This window comes from Vipera berus, assembly GCF_964194415.1.
Source record: "Vipera berus genome assembly, chromosome: 3".
In the NCBI taxonomy this organism is placed as follows: domain Eukaryota; kingdom Metazoa; phylum Chordata; class Lepidosauria; order Squamata; family Viperidae; genus Vipera; species Vipera berus.
In genome coordinates, this window is record NC_138204.1 from 120,208,666 (window position 1) to 120,226,018 (window position 17,353).

The following is a 17,353-nucleotide window of genomic DNA, read 5'->3' on the forward strand; positions in this document are numbered from 1 at the left end:
GAATAAGGAATCCCCACTCTCCAAAGTTATTTGTGGTGTTGTTGTTTTTTTCCAAGAGGGAGATATTCCACACACCTTGTTTAGCTCTACAGTAGTGAGTCAAGGATATGGGAGGTTGCCATGCAGACGTTCCCTGAGGGACATCCTTGCTAGGAGATCAAAGGCCTTGTTGCGGCAATATGGCCAATGGCTTGGAAGCAGACATACTTCATGGTTTCTCATATGAGTTGTCTGAGTTAAACTTGCTTTTTTGCTGGAGTGTGCATATAAAATATATAAAAGCTTGCACTCACAATAGACATGGATAAATCTGATGGAATACAAAATAATCACAAATTTAAGGTAGATCCCAGGGCACATTAATTTAACAAGTAACTTAATTTGTTCATGTTTTGCGAGTGCTTTTGCATCATATTAATCTGACCTTGCATCACCAGCCAGCCATCAGTGCACAGGAGTTTTCAATCAGCCACAGGGTGCACAATAACAAAACTGTTTAACTCCCTACCCCCATATGTCATCAGGATAAGGTTACAGACTCCGATTTTGCTTGGGCTGTGTTTTGAAAAGTTTCTCTTCCAGAGAAGAGAAAAGAAACTGATCTGATTTTTTTTAAGAATCTGAAAATAAGCCAGGGTGGAGAAAAATAGTTAATGTCAGGTGTGATAAAGCTTTCAAGACAAAACCTGTCAAGCAAAAGACATTGTGAATTCCCTGCAGATTTTTGAAGTCTTGCACATACAGGAAATTGGTTAACAGTAGGAAGAAGTTGGGAGTTGCTACATGGGAGAGCTCTTCCAAGATTGCAAAAATTGGCTAAATCTATTGTTCAGTATAAACCTCTCACTGATCACTGTTATCAGTGGCGCTGTTGGTCTTTTCTTTTTTATCCTGAGCCTTGGTTCCCTTCTTTTTTTTCTTCTTTTTCTTGGTCTCTTCCTTCTTGCCAAAGGTTATGAAGTCACTTTTATCAGTTTGGCTATTTGGTGGATCTTGACGAATGGAAATGATAGCAGGAGATCCTGGGATAATGAATTTGTCTGGCAACTCACTTGGTCCTGGCTGCTTGGAATTACCAGGCCCATATTTGAAAGTCCAGCTGTTGCTGTTCACGCCAGCTCCCACTGGAGGGGACACTTCACCGGCTTCAGGTTCTAGGGAAAAAAATAAAATAAAATCAAGCATTAAAATATTATTCATCTAGAAATACATGCAGGTAACTTACAGCTGTTAGTGCTATGTTCTAAGAATTATTTCAAATAAGGGTCAAAATGATGCTACGGGTACATATCAAGTTTTTCACAGGTGGGATTTATCTTTTCTAATCAAAAGAAATCACATTTCCTTAATGTTCTTTCAAAACCCTGGAAATCTACAACCTGAATTGTCAAATTAAAATTAAGAATGATTTTTAATTTTTTACATTGAAAAACAAAAAAAAAACCCCTCACCTCATGCATCTATCAAACTGGATTCTACCCCACAGAGGCTTGTGCCCAATAGGTTGAATATTATGGCGTTTAAAAACTACCTTACAAAGATCAAAGCTGTTTCATTTGAATTAATATTTGTAATCTTGAACAGCTGACCAGGTAGGAATCAAATCAATAGAAAATGGAAGAGTGAAATAAATGAAATTATTTGCCTTAGTTCCTTGTGCTTGAAAGACATGGATTAAAAAGAGAAAGCTAAGTAGTTGGTCTATTGTTTCTCATTAGGCTAAAGATGGGGAGAAATGAATTCAGGTTGCATCTGTACATCTTGAACTAGTACATGATACAAACATCCTGTTATTCCTCGGTGTTTACACTTCTCCAATTTTTGTGATGTGGTTCTCTGATTTTTAAAAAAGTACATGTATACTAGCCTGCTGGATGATAAGAATGGAGGGTGGGAATATACCATTATTCTGGCATATTTTATATGATTCTGCCCAATGACATGAATGGTTGGGATGGAGCAAGATGAGTACAGAAAAATGGAGCCAAATGGAGACCCAAGAATGAATTAGAATGATGATTGTGTGACAAATAGTCACTTAGAAAAAGGAATATTTATTTCAAACAGTGGTTTAAGCATAGGTCTACTCACACTTACAAATAAGAATGAAATGGAGATGAATCCAAAATCATGATTCATTTGATTGTTCTTAATAAAAGAATGAAAAGATACAGAGGTGGTGAGAAATTCTGAATGTAGGACAGACCGTCTTTTGGGCTGTATGAAGCATGGGTCTTGTGGAGTTAAAAAAGGACAAAAAAGTAAAAAACAAACTAGTGTAAAAATAGAATAACTGCAGGAACAGAAAATACAAGTCCTGTGTGGAAAAAAAAATACAGAATGAATGAAAAGTGAAAATAAAGAAACATGGAAGCTGCATGGAACAGAGTGAAATATGTGTTACAGAATTGCCACAAAAATATATGAGGCTGCTAATGGGAAATAAGAAAAAGATGCTTTTCTGATTATTATAAGGACATGGCTAAAATATTTAAAAGTTTGCATTCCTCTTGTAAGAGAATAATTATAACTAATTCCTCTGTAACTAAATATATTTCTTCTTGTGTTTCAATATGAATTTCTACATAAATTCTTTTGCAATATTTTAATTTTTGCTAATATTGCTAATATTTGATAAGACCTGGAGGAACGTTGTCCATGGGGTCGTGATGGGTCGAACACGACTTCGCAACTAACAACAACAACCTTTGCTGAATATATTTTGTATTAATTCAATATTTTTTCATTAAAAATATGATTAGTGATATACAAAAACCCCAATATTAGTATTTTTTTCTATCTTATTCAGTATAAATATCAATTCAGAAGATTAAGCTGCAAAATTCCCCCCAACATAGCTTAAGAAGAAGGGAGTATCAGTCTTAGTAGGTAGACCAGACAGGAAAAACAACCAGATAAGCTAATTGTACTTTATTGCAAAGCTATATTAACAGAATCTTTCAATCTTAAAAGTGTAATTCTTCCACCGTCACCTTTACAACCTGGTAATGTAGAGAGGGTCCTTGCTGAGCTTCTTGCACCAGTCACTATGCCTCCGTGGGCTATGCTATCTCTTATCTGGCCATTCCCTAAGCAGTGTCTCTTTTAACTGATCTCCCAAGATCATCCCCACGTACAAGGAGGCTTGATGAAATTGCTCACAATAGCTGAGATCCTGTCACTGCTCCTGCTTTTATGTGGCAACAACACGATTAGTTTACTATCTTTGTTTATGTGGCAGATTCTAGCTAACTACTTTATTCACAGAATCAGCAGAAAAGGGAAGAGGGAAGAAAGACAGGAGAAGGCAAGGAATTTAAAAAAGAACAGGAGAGAAGATTTTGCTGCTGTAAGAAGATAATCAAAACTGTATTGCGCTCTCATTTTTCTCTGGTCAAATTTGGAGATGAGAGTCAGATCACTAATGCATATAATCACACCAGTCCCTTAAGATTCTTACTCAGTAACATGAATATAAGAGGCTCCGTTGCCATTGATAAGACCATTGCATCTATGGCAGCCTTCCACAATGACCTTTTCGGACTCTATGCTTGATATGATTTTTCCCATCCTCCCCCCCCACCCCATTTTGTAAAAGCATTTGCAAGAATCTAACGTCCACCTTCACATCATGCGGGGAATGGTGGCAGAGGTTCATGTTTGGTTCAGACAGACGAATGACTCAGTGAGGTTTAACAGCAAAAGGTTTATTCAATACACATATGTCAACTGACAACTGTCAAATAACTCTGGCTTTTATACTCGAGCTGTTTAAACTGTATCCAATCACAAGCCCGGGTTTTCCCGCCTTTACAACATTAACCAATAATTGCACCAGAATCTCCCGCTTCAAAGGAACCTTCTTTGCAACAAGCTACTGACAAATTTGCAACAAGCTACTGACATAACACCCCTTCCCCCCCAGTTGATGTTATTTGTTGACGTAATCTCTCAAGTATTTGGGTGGCCTATGGACCCTAGATGGGTATCTATTGGTTTGGTTACTTAAGTCATTGTTAACTGACTGTCTGATTGGCTGGCTTATATTTATGGGTCTGGAATTTTGAATTACAGGCTCTGAAGATTCCCTACTAACAGATTGTGATTGCAGTTGTGTTTGTTGTTGTTGTTCAGGTACTGCTGGCCTGTTCATAGGGGACAGCTCCCAGTCAATTTGACAATGTTGTGGGTTAGCTGTAGTCACACTGGTTTGAATTTCCGCTTCACCGCTAACTGGCAAGTTGTTTTGATTAAGCCAAGATGCAGTATCACCCCCGTGTACGTTTTGACCCCCATCGACTGGCATACTTCCGGCAACTCTCTTCCTTAATTGATCAATATGTCTTTTACTTATTCTATTCCCTTCCCCCTCAATGGTGTAAGACAACGGCCCCAATATGTCAGTGACTACCCCAGGAACCCATTTGTCCCCCTGTCCATAGTTTCTGGCCCAGACTAAATCTCCAATTTTGAAGGACCTGTTTGGGATATCAGGTTCAGCACTTAAGGGTAGTTTGTCAGGATGTAACCTGTCCAGTTTGGTGGTTAGCCGTTTGCCCCACCTCATTTCCGCAGGGCTTTTCCCAGTAGCCGTGCAAGGGGTTGTGTGTTGGGTCAGCAAAAAGTCTGCAAGTCTTTGGTGCCAGTCGCCACGGATGATTCGCTTCAAGGTGTCTTTGGTGGTTCTCACGTTGCGTTCAGCCAAGCCATTGGTGGACGGGTGGAAGGGTGCTGATGTTGCATGTCTAATCGAGTTGGCCCTGAGGAAATCCTGAAATTCAACAGAGGTGAATTGGGGCCCATTATCTGATACAATCACATCAGGTAACCCGTGAGTGGCAAAGAGGCCCCTTAGAACCTGTATTGTTCTACTAGATGTCATTGAATTAACAGGCACTACCTCCAGCCACCGAGAGAAGCTGTCCACCACAACTAGGAAGGTTAAGCCTTGAAATGGCCCTGCAAAATCAATGTGAATCCTAGACCAAGGATTCCTGGCCAATTCCCACTTATGTGTGTGTGTGTGTGGCAGCTCTGGTCTAGATCGCTGACACAAATAACATCCGGAAACGCATTCTTCAATATCTTTATCAAGCCCTGGCCACCACAAATGACTTCTAGCTAATGCCTTCATTCGCACAATTCCAGGGTGACCCTCATGTAATTCCGTTAAAACTGTAGATCTGTGAAGTTCAGGAATAACAACACGGTTGCCCCACAATATACATCCCAAATGGGATGATAGTTCATTCTTCCTCCTAAAATATGGGATGTACTTGGCATCAGGGTTAGTACTAGGCCAACCACCAAGAACCCAGGTCATAATCCTTTTGAGAATATGGTCTTTTTTAGTAGCCTCAGCTATTTCTTTAGCAGTTAAGGGGCATTCAGGAATTTCCTGTAATGACATAATTTGTCCTACTGGGGCAGGGTCCTCCTCTGTGTTGGTTAAAGGCAGTCTACTAAGGGCATCTGCATGGCCCATTTTCTTACCAGGTCTATGTTGCAGTGAGAATGAATATGCTGAGAGGAAAATTGACCACCTCAGCATTCTGGGAGACATTATTTGGGGTGTCTGTTTATCAGTGGTAAACAGTCCCAATAATGGTTTGTGATCAGTGAATATGGTAAAGTTCCTACCATAAAGGTAATCATGGAACTTTTTTACTCCTGCCACGATTGCTAATGCTTCCCTATCAATCTGTGCATAATTCCGTTCAGCTTTGGTAAGCGTCCTGGAATAGTATGCAATTGGCTTTTGAATGCCCTGACTATCCATGTGACTGATAACAGCCCCCACACCATAAGGTGAAGCATCACAAGCTAAATAAATCGGTTTATTCTCAATAAAATGAGTAACTGTGGATTGACTTGAAAGAATATCTTTTAATGTTTGAAAACTGACTCTATGTTTATCTTGCCACTGCCATGGGGTTTTTCTATCTAATAGTCTATGTAGTGGTTCCGCGATGGCAGCTTTATGTGGCAAGAATGTATGATAAAAATTGACTAATCCTAAAAAGGCTTGTAATTCCGCCTTGTTTTTTGGTTCTGGTGCCAATTTGATTGCCATAATTTTATCAGGTGTAGGGTGAATTCCATTTTTATCTATCCTAAATCCTAAAAATTCTGTGGATTTAACTCCAATACAGCACTTTTCCTTTTTTAATTTAATTCCAGCCCCCCTAAATCTTCCCAGTACCTGTTCCAGACGCTCAGCTAATATTTCTTCATTTCTTCCAGCTATTAGAACATCATCAAAGTAAGGGCATACACCAGGTATGCCCTTTAAGGTCCTCTCCATCACCTCCTGGAAGATGCCTGGAGCTGCTGCAATACCAAATTGCAGTCTGTGGACTCGGAACACCCCCTTGTGGGTAACAATAGTTTGAGCTTCAGCAGCCTCCCTGGAAACAGTAAGTTGCAAATACGCCTGCGCCAAGTCTAACTTGGCAAATATGGCGCCGTCCTGTATCGTGGCGAGGACCTGCTTCACCGTCGGGACCGGGTAAGCATGCTTTTTCATTCCTAGGTTCAGGGTGGCTTTGTAATCAGCGCAGATCCTCACATCCCCATTAGGTTTAAGGGGTGTGACGATCGGCGTCTCCCACAAACCACCCTCGACTGGTTCTAGAACGCCTTGGCCTACAAGCTTATCGAGCTCGGCCTCGATTTTTTGCTTAAGGGCGAAAGGCACCCGTCGGGCCTTAAGCCTGATGGGTTTAACCGATGGGTCTAAATTAAAATTAATTGGGGGTCCTTTATATTTACCCAAAGACCCATCAAATACGTCTGCGAATTCATCGCAGACAGATTTGAGGGTCTTATTATTAATAACGGTGTTTATTCCTCCGACCCAAATTCCCAGGGCAGGGAACCAGTTAAGGCCTATTAAACTAGTTCTATGGCCTTCTGTAACTATTAAGTCTAGTATTCCATTAAACCCCTTATATTTAACTCTAAGGGTAACTTTTCCCTTAATTTTTATTGGGGTTTTTTGGAAGTCTGCCAATTGAATTTTGGTTGAACTAAGTGGAATTTTTCGACCACTTTTAAGTTCAATCTTTTTAAGGGTCTCACTTGAAGTTATGGACACTGAGGCCCCAGAATCAATTTCCATTTTGCAAGGAATTCCTTGCAACTGGACTACGATTTTTAATTTTGATCCCAAAATGTGGTTTATTTTTCTCTTCCCTATGTGATTAACTCGCGCCACCTCCCCGCGGTTGGGGTATTGTGCCCAAGGTCTAGGGGTCTCCTTGCCACTATAGTGAGGGGTTACCTTACCTTCGGGCCAAACGTCGATTTCGTGTAGACGATTGTCGCGTGCACGACCCCTGCAAATGGCTTGAATGTGGCCGGTCTTTCCGCACAATCTGCATCTGGCAGAGCGGAATCTGCATGTTGCTCGGGCATGATTTCCCCCACAGCTTCCACATCGGTTGTCGCTGTCGCGCTGTCTAGCTGGAACTTCTCTCGGTTGTCGTTGCGGTGTTGTTGTTTGGAATCGGCGACTCGGTTCTGGTCCTTCACTGCGGAATGGTTTTGCCGCCATTTTTCCAAACCGCCTGGTGACTTCGGCTATGTCGGCTTCCCATTGTGGGTCCACCTCCCCGCAGTCCACAGGGCTTTCTTGGTTTATTTCGGCAGAAGCAGCCATGCTATTGCGGGGGGGGGGGGTCGCGATACCCAGTGGATTCATAAGTCAAAAGTTCATCAAGGACTTCTTGCAAGTCGCCGGTGGGCTTAGCGATAATTCTATTTTGTAACTGCTCGTCTCGTAGCCCGAGCACCACTCTGTCCCGGATTCTTATTTCTAAGTTATCATATTTACAACGTACCGCTGCTTCTCTGACTGCCGCAACGAATTTTGTTATTGACTTGCCCGGTCTCTGATTTCGTTTTTCAAAGATGCGCCGCCAAAAGAGTTCTGATCTTCTTGGTGTAAAATGTACCTTTAATTTGGCCAGTAAGTCGGCGTACGAAACGCTTGATACTGGCAATGGTTGACAAAGTCCCACGGCAACCCGGTACACAGGTGTGCCACAGATAGTCAGTAAGGCAGCCGCCTTTTTCCGGTCGTCGGTTATGCCGTTCACTAGCAAAAATCCTTCGACCTGTCCCACATATTCTTCCCAGTCCTCTGGGAAGTTTGGATCGAATTCTTTTAAAGAACCAATTTGCGCCATTCGGAGGTTTGAGGATTCCGCCGCGGCCGCTTGCGGTTGACTGTGAATTTTTAAATTTGCCGCTTTACGCGCAGCTGCTTGTCGCCGATCCTTCACTAGTCCGCCGTCTATCCCACCTTGGTCGCCAGTTGTTTGGTTCAGACAGACGAATGACTCAGTGAGGTTTAACAGCAAAAGGTTTATTCAATACACATATGTCAACTGACAACTGTCAAATAACTCTGGCTTTTATACTCGAGCTGTTTAAACTGTATCCAATCACAAGCCCGGGTTTTCCCGCCTTTACAACATTAACCAATAATTGCACCAGAATCTCCCACTTCAAAGGAACCTTCTTTGCAACAAGCTACTGACAAATTTGCAACAAGCTACTGACATAACAGTTCATATGACCGTCCCACAACAATAAAGAGAAATCAGGCTAAAAGAGCTTCACTTCCATCTCCACACTCTTCTCCATCCTCCTCTTTGCCTCTCTCTCTCTCTCTCTCTCTCTCTCTCCCCCCCCCCAGAGATAAGAACTACCATCTTTGCCAGCATCTACACAACGAAAAGTAAAAGAAAACAGCTATAATTATATTACAAAATTTAATTTCTCTGCAGTCTATGGACAATATGTCATGTTCAAATTAAGCGTATATGTCTAATACATATACACTATAAAATCTTAATATAAAAAGTAGAAACTCCACTAACAGTTCATATTATCGTTATAGTTCATATAAAGCTATTAGCATTAGTTTAAGCTGGGACCAGAAATTGTGCTGAAATGAGGACAAAATAAGGTCCTCCTGCATTTTTCTCAGCCATTCTTAGGCAGAACATTCGTAAAGTAATTATGCATCTATAAAACTGACTTTGTTTAAAGTACAGAACAGATAGGTTCTGTTAAAATGTACTTTGCTAATTGTCTGTTTTGAAAGAAGTACAAATTGGCCAAAACAGGGCAGCAAGGATTTACAGACTTCAATGTCTCTTTCTATGGCTACTTTATGGTATGTACGGTAGTCTCAATTTCTGCAGCCCAGCCCTGGAAACCCCACCCTCAAGATGGCTCCTCATCAAAGAAAGAGTAAAGCATCAAGCAGAGGGTTAGAATTGCAGAGTTGTGGGAGCAGTGCCAAAAATAGATTTTTCCTCTGCTGCTCTCCCTCCCTCCTGAATCTGTCTCTTGGGGATGGAAAAGGGCATACAGTTGTCATCTCTGCACAATCCTAAATCCACAGTCTGTCATTTCCTAAATAAGGTGAGGCTGCAGCAAAAAGAAATTCTGTTTCAGATCCCTCTGGTTTTCTATGAATACCTTTCTCTGTTGAAAAATGGACCCTTCCAAAATCTGAAAGACTCTGGAATCATGTAACTGTCATTCTAAGCAGATATATTCTTTAGCTGATTGATTTTAATCCAGATTGCAGCTATTTCAATTCTCCACATCTTTTTTCAAGTAATTACATCATATTCCCTTCTCTATCTCTTATATTGTTGCTATAGCTACAAGAGGCTATCACCTTTGTAACAAACTACATCTAGAATAATATTAGGTTAAATCATAACTATTTGAATATATGCCAGTATAAAAGTCATTGCTTAAAATCACAGAGAAGAAAGCGAGCTGGTAGGAAATTGCAAGATTTTCCTATCTTTTCATGTTATGCCGGCTGCTGTTTTTCCCTTTGGCTGGTATGATGAATATTTATTGTTACAGAGAAGTCATATATTGTCTGTGTTAGTTCTGAAAAGCTTGCAGAGCATAAACATAGCTGGGAAATGTGTGTGGGGGTGGGGGTGGGGGTTGTAGTACATGGAAAATATGCAAAGTGAATGGCTTTCTCTACAAATATTAAAAATAGCCTTGACTTTTTCTAAGCCTTTTCTGGATTAAATTATCTCTAACAACTAGTTGCATATTAAAAAAAAATAAACATAGCAATTGACAGAAAAGAACCTAAAGATATTACACTGCCATCTATTCACCCAGCCTTCCTAAAAAAAAGAGACTTTTTAAAAGCAGGTGCCTTGTGATCTCCTGTCTTCTTGACTGAGCGACAGATGCCCTGAGGTCATGTACCGTAGCTGCTTATAGGATTACAGGGAACCTCTCTATAAGCCATCTGGATCAGCTTTCACGGAAGACCATCCGTGAGACGTGACGCTTCTATTTCAATAAATAATATTTGAAATAATGTCTAAAATATTATGAAAACAATATTTCTAAACAGTTTCCAAAGCCTCTCCTTGCCTCCATCTCTCCCAGCAAAAAATTCTGCTCAAACTATTTAATATTAGCAGCGTGTATTGGCTTGGAATGAAGCTTAAGGTTCAAACTAAGAGTGGCTTCTTTGGCACAGATTTTTATTAGGCATCGCTCCATTTCAACTCTGGGGTTACAGAAAGGTTAGCCAGTTATTGTCAAGCTCTGTGTGGTGTTCAAAGAGGGGGAGCATACAAACTGAAAAGAAAAACAGTTTCTCTCAACCAAGCTTTCTGAAATATCTGAATTATTTCTCACCCTAGGAAGCTATTATCATAGCAAATTCATTATGCCCTGTTCAACAGTGATTATTATAACAGAGGTTTAGATCAGATTTCTAAAGCAAGTGTTTCAATACTTCCATAATGATTACTTTGTAATATGAAGTCCTTATTCCTTTCATAATGATCAGGTTTTCCTGAACAATTCCCATCAGATTGTGGTGAAAAACCAAAAGAGACATGGCACATTTAAAAACCAGATTGCTAGGACTATCTCAAATTTATTTTAATTTAATTTAATTATTTTATTTATATTCCATCTTTATTATTTTCATAAATAGCTCAGGGCAGGGAGCATCTCTCATACTCCTTACTCCTATTTTTCTAACAAAAATGGAGGAGCTGAGAGACAGTGACTGGCCCAAGATTGCCCAGCTAGCTTTCATGACTAAGGTGGAATTAGATGTTGAAGTTTTCTGATTTCTAGCCTGGTGCCTTAAGTACTAGAACAAACTGGCTCTCTTATTTAGCAGAATTAGTCCCTTACAATTTGCTCTTTCCTGCAAATTTCATTCCATTATGATAAAAAAAACACCTCATTCCCTGAATTTTTCCTATGAATAAATTAGATATCTACAATACTTACCGCAAAAGTCTCTGGGTAGGTAAATGAATTCTACATCAGTACTCTTCAATATCTTCATAAATTATTTAGATGAAGAGATAGAAGGGGAACTTGTCAAATTTACAGATGACACTAGGCTAAGGGGAATTGCCAACATTTTAGAAGATAGACTCAAGATTCAGATGGATCTTGACAAACTTGATCATTGGGCCCTATCCAACAAGATGCAGTTCGGTGATGAGAAAAGTAAGGTCCTGCACTTAGATAGGAAAAAATCAAACATACAGGTATAAAACAGGTGGTGCCTGGCTCAACAGTAATAACTGTGAAAGAAAGGGATCTTGGTGTCCTAATGGACTACCACTTAAGTACAAGCCAGCAGTGTGCTGCAGCTACCAAAAAAGCCAGTGCTATCCTAGACTGCATCAACAGAGGGGTAGCATCAAGAACATAAGAAATGATAGTACCACTGAAGTTCATTCTTGAAATAGTGCATCCAGTTCTGGTTGGCACTATACAAAAAGATACTGAGGCCCTAGAACAGTGGTGGCGAACCTTTTAGAGACCGAGTGCCCAAACTGCAACCCAAAACCCACTTATTTATCGCTGGGTGCCAGGTGGGTGTGGCCCATTGGGTGGGTATGGCTGTGGTGGTCATGGAAGATTGGGTGGGTGTGGCCAAGGTGGGTGTGGTCACCTCAATGTTGCTCATGGGGAGGGACACCTGTGGGGGGTGGGCAGGGTTGGGGGAGCTCCAGGAGGTCTCTGGCAGGTGGGACGGTAGGCAGAAAGAATGCAGAGAATGCAGAGAAGAGCAATAAAGATGATAAGGTGTCTGGAGGCTAAACTGTATGATGAATGCTTAAGAGAACTAGGATTGTCTAGCCGCGTATCCAAGAGAAAGATTGGGGCGATATGATAGCTGTCTTCTAGTATTTAAGAGACTGTCACAGAGATGAGGAGTTTATTGTATTCTTCAAAGCACCTGAGGGCAGGACAAGAAGTAATGTGTGGAAGATTATCAAGGAGAGATCCAGCCCTAGAACTAAGGAGAAATTTCCTGACAGAACAATATATCAGAGGAATGGCTTGCCTCCAGAAATTTTGGATGCGCCATCATTGGAGGCTTTTAAAGGAAAAAATGCGGGGGAAATCCACCAATCCAGGGCTGTATTAATTGCACTCTGGGCAAATGCCCTGGCCATAAAAATGCAAGAAAAGCCTGAAATCTAGAAACCCTTCTCTGAAACTAGCTTTACTTCCAGTTGCTTTGTGTATGACAGATAAGGCTAGAATGCAAAAACCCTAGAAAATTATTTCCTGATATTATTAGCCAAACATTTTCCCTATTAGCTGACTGGTTCTGTTTTTTCCCCAGAAGGCATTTTATCTGATTTTATTACAGTTCAGGTCAATATTGATTGAAGAGCTCTCCTAATAATTCTTTAAATAATGATTAATTCTTCAAAAAATAAAGAAGTAAAATGTTTAAAATATTTTGTCTTCGACATTTTGCTCAGATGGTCAAAAATTTTGTTAAAAGGTTAACAACATTTTTAGTTGGAATAACATCAGGTGGCAATAAAAAGCAGCAACTCGTAAACCTGATATTGGGCCTTTTATTGTCAATATAAAACGCCCAGCTATTCATTCATTCTACAATAAGCAGAACTATTTCTTCTTTTTTATCAGTTTGTTAGTCTGGCAGAATACAATCTGCCTGTCAATGCAGAAAAGTGAGCAGAATTTTTATTAGGGGTGGGGACAAATTATAGGATTCCGTTCAGAACCTCATCTAAACTTTTGCTAACAGTCTAATTTGCTCTGTAGCAAATGACAGATGTCCTATAAGATGTAATATGTCCATATGGAACATATTTCATTAAAAGGAATTACCATTTATCAATTCTCTAGAATGGGAGGCTTAGGAATCCTTTTTACAAAAATCTTTTTGAAGATTTGCCAAATTTCACCAAGTTGGTATGAGCTGTTTTCAGCAGGGGTTCCTTTAACATTTGATTTTAAAAATGTCTGTAATTCTGGTTGCTTGGGAAAATAATTTGATAAAAGTACAAGTTTCAGACAGACTGGGAAAGCTATGCAGAGTGTCATGGACCACTCAAAATCATTGGGATTCTGAATTGAGCAGCATACATATCTGATAAATAAAAAATAATATTGATAAGGAGAGATTATTTTACTTCCTGAAAGTACTGTGAAAGTTGAACACAGATTTAAATCTGAATGTTGAAATAATTTCTTGGGGGCAATTAATATATGACATAAACAGTGGAAGAAAATAATTTGAAATTATTACATTCGGATTGCTCTAGCTGCACCAGCAATGGGTAAGCAGGAGTTGTTGAAGAAGAGGAACTGTTTGCAAGCGTGTAAGGAATGAAAGTGAATAGCATTATGTGGAATAAAGAATAATAAAAGGAATAACATCCCAAAGGTATGATATTAGGATTGATTAAAGCTGCCTCCTGACTATGTTCTACATACTGAAGAGATTCCTGCCATTTAATGAAATCAAAACCAGTTAGTAATTTAAATTTATTATTACTATATTTTTACTATCAGAATGAGGTATGACACATTCTGAGCTCAAGGTCAAGATTGAGATGTCTGGGTCAACTAGCCGCAGCCAACTCACCATGGCCAGCTTGCTGCCAGTTCACCACCACCAAGTCGTCTCTGCCAACTCAACACAGGGACAGCTCCACATGGCCAACTTGCCACAAGGACCACTCCCCACGGTCAGCCAGAGGGAGAGCTAGTTGGGCAGGCAAGTGAGTGGGTGGGCAGAGCACAGAGTGCATTGGGGCAGGCATAGGAGAGGCAGCAGCCAGGGGCTACCCTTTTTCATACATCCAGCTGCTGCCACTTCCGCGATGAGCTCTGAGCCTGGCATGGATCCGCCACTAACGCCACTACTGTGGCTCCAAGCCCAGTGTAACAGCAGCTCTGTGCCTGGCGATGGCATCAGCAATGATGCGCTGGGCTTAGAGCTGCCGCCACTGGGCTGGACAAGAGAATAAGGTTTGGGTTAGTAACAGAGAAGGGGCCTGTTGAGATATGGGTTCTGACACAAGCAAAGAGAGCTGAAGGTGTTCTAGGTTTCAAGAAAGCTAACTTCAATAAAGAAAAAGATAAGGATCTCATGGATGGGCATCTTGATGAGAAAAATATCTGGAAGAGTTGGGAAGATAATTACAGCCCAAACACAAATACCAAAGAGAAAAAAAATGAGAGATACTGTAAGAGATGACCAAGGCTGAGCCCGAGGGAGGGGTCAAACATGTCATCTGTCATAAGTCCCTGTGTGCCCACAAGATATCTAAGCCCAACTTGAATGCCTTTCTTATCTTCTGCTAATTTCTCTTGAATGTTACTAGCTCACATTCTTGTAGAGAGCTTAAGTCTGTAATAAATCTTTATATTCAATTGAACTGCATGATTCTGCTGATTTCCCTGGTGCTTGACATTAATTTCCAGAATATCCTAGCCATGACCTCAGATCCCAGAGCTGCAGCAATAGCAGACAAACCATTCTATCAGCAGATGCCTGAACAGCATAGAAACAAAATGAGGAATTTTGCAGCCAGTCTTCAACAACTGATGCAGCAAATGCAGTTCCTGACTCAACAAGGAAGTCCTCTTGCCACACATGCAGGAGGGCCAAACTGCTCCATCCGAAGCCTGCAGGACTTTTGCAGTCCAATACCAAAGATATAGCCCAACTTTTTCTAGATCACCTCTTTCACTATCATGGCATGGTCTAGGTTTTGGAAAGCACTTCACCAGCTACTAACTGTCAAGCTCAACCTCTCCTCAGCTCACTGAGAAAACTAACCAGCAACCACCACCACCACCCACCAGTACTTGGGGTGCTACTACACCTACAGCCAAGACAACTGGTCATCATTACTGCCAGTCACAGAATTTTCTTTCAACTATTTGCTGCACTCATCGACTTCACTGGCACCATTTCAAACCATGTATGGCACACACCCTAAAGTATTGCCAAAACATCCTGCACTGTACTCCATTGTTTCTGGGGAGACTGACTTCTTACAAGAACACCTTGCAGCCCATGACCCGTTGAGACAGCAACTTGACCAAGTGAAACAGACTTACGAGAAGGCATCAATCACCAGAAGGGCCCACCCATAGCAGTAGGAGACAAAGTTTGGCTCTCTTCTAGGTTCTTAGCTACTTCAAGATCTTCCAAGAAGCTAGACGCTAAATTTGTAGGCCCATTCAAAGTTCTCCAACAAATCAACCCTGTGGCTTTCCACCTCCAATTATCCCGTTCAATGAAGGTGCATCCAGTCTTTCACCAAGCATTACTTGCCAAAGATGCCCCCCAAGGACAATAAGATCCCAGCTACACCCTCCACTGCCAGTCATAGTAGAGAGAGAATGAGAATATGAGGTGGAAGAAATCTTAGACTCTTGGAAAAGGGGCAAAGGCATCCAGTACTTGATTCACTGGAAGAGGCTACCCGGTTTATGATCGCTCCTGGAAAATGCATGGTATGTTCATGCCCCAGATTTAGTTCATCAGTTCCACCAGGACCCTGACAAGACAAGGCCAACCAAGCTACCAGCGCCCCACCCAATTTCACCTGAGAAACCTGTTGAGGAGGAAGCTAAGCAGCCCCTCTGCATTCCTCCAGGGGGAGCAGGGAGACTCGCCTATGATGAACCTTCCACATCTGACTTTCAATTCCTGGGTAGGGGAAGGGAGGGAACCTCCATCAACGTTTATATGTCACAGCAACCACCACCTGGCTCACCAGCTCCTGCAGAGGAGTGGGAGGAGGATTCCTTTGAGATGGCCTCCCTTCCCCGCTTGCCATGCTCCCATGAGAATTCAGACTTTGAAGAGACAATGCTGAAAGGGAAAAGCAGCATAGAAGAACCCGTGGAAGAGGAGGGGGGCCAAGATGGAGGGAGGGCTGATATAAATGACCAGGCTGAGCCCGAGGGAGGGGTCAAATGCATCATCAGTCATGACTCCCTCTGTGCTCACAAAAGATCTACGTCCAGCCCATCTTGAATGCCTTTCTTATCTCCTGCTAATTTCCCTTGCTGTTAGTAGCTCAGATTCTTGTAGAGAGCTTAAGTTTGCAATAAATCTTTATACTCATTTGAACTGCATGATTCTCTTGATTTCCCCAGCACTTGACAGATACCTGCTGGTAGCTGGTTGCATAAAGAGATCTTTAATAAGCTAAGAAACAAAAAGAGTAAGTTTTTAAAATGGCAAACAACAGAATGTGAGAGAATAGCATGATTTTATAAGACTGGGCCAGGAACTAAAACTCAGAAAGTGCTGAAGCTTGCAATGAATGCCAAAATTTAACAAAAAATTCTTTGGATATGCAGGGAAGAAAGTTAAATAAAATAGTGGTCCACTTGTGGGAGAACATTTCAGATGATGATGGGTAATAGGCAAAAACTGAACTGCTTAATCCCTACTTTGTATCTGCTTTTTCCCCAAAAGAAAAATGTTCCAATCTTTCAGAAGTCACACCACCAGTGGGGTGGGGTGTGGGTCAAAAGAAAAAGAAACTAGTTGAGAGAACACGTAGCACTGTACTGAAATCAGGTCTTTGGGAGCAGATGGTTTACATCTCAGGGTGCTAAAGAACTGGCAGACATGATCTCCGAACCACTAATTACTTTTTCAGAACTCCTGAAGTACAGGGGAGCTGCCAGAATATTAGAGAAGAGTTAATGTAGTGCCAGTCTTTAAAAAAATGAAAAAGTGGATCCATAACCCACAAACTGGTTCAGCTTGACTTGAATACTTGGCAAAATCCTAGATAAGAAAATCAAGCAGAGAATTCGCAAGTATTTAGAAAGGAACAATGTAATTGCTAGAAGCAAAACAGGTTTGTTGTGGGAAAATGTCAATCTTAAATACTGTAAGGAACCAAACCATTTGGAGATAGATGTGCAACGAACTTTAATCGTTACTGACCATGCACAACTGCAGTGATCACTGGGCTCTTAACCAAGAGTCCTAAATTAAGCAAGATTATGGGTTATATATACT

At 41.1% G+C, this 17,353-nt stretch overlaps 1 protein-coding gene across 1 annotated transcript in view; it reads right to left on the bottom strand.

Annotated features, from left to right (window-relative positions):
- Nucleotides 1–476: 476 nt before the first annotated feature.
- The window catches only part of LOC308666662 (protocadherin alpha-5-like), a gene marked incomplete at its 5' end in the record, with an annotated part of 153,128 nt that continues 136,251 nt past the window's right edge, over nt 477–17,353 (bottom strand). The window contains one exon of the mRNA XM_081325555.1: nt 477–1,154. Within this exon, the coding sequence (XP_081181681.1) occupies nt 844–1,154 (311 nt within the window). The 3' untranslated portion in view covers nt 477–843. The remainder of the gene's footprint in view (nt 1,155–17,353) is intronic.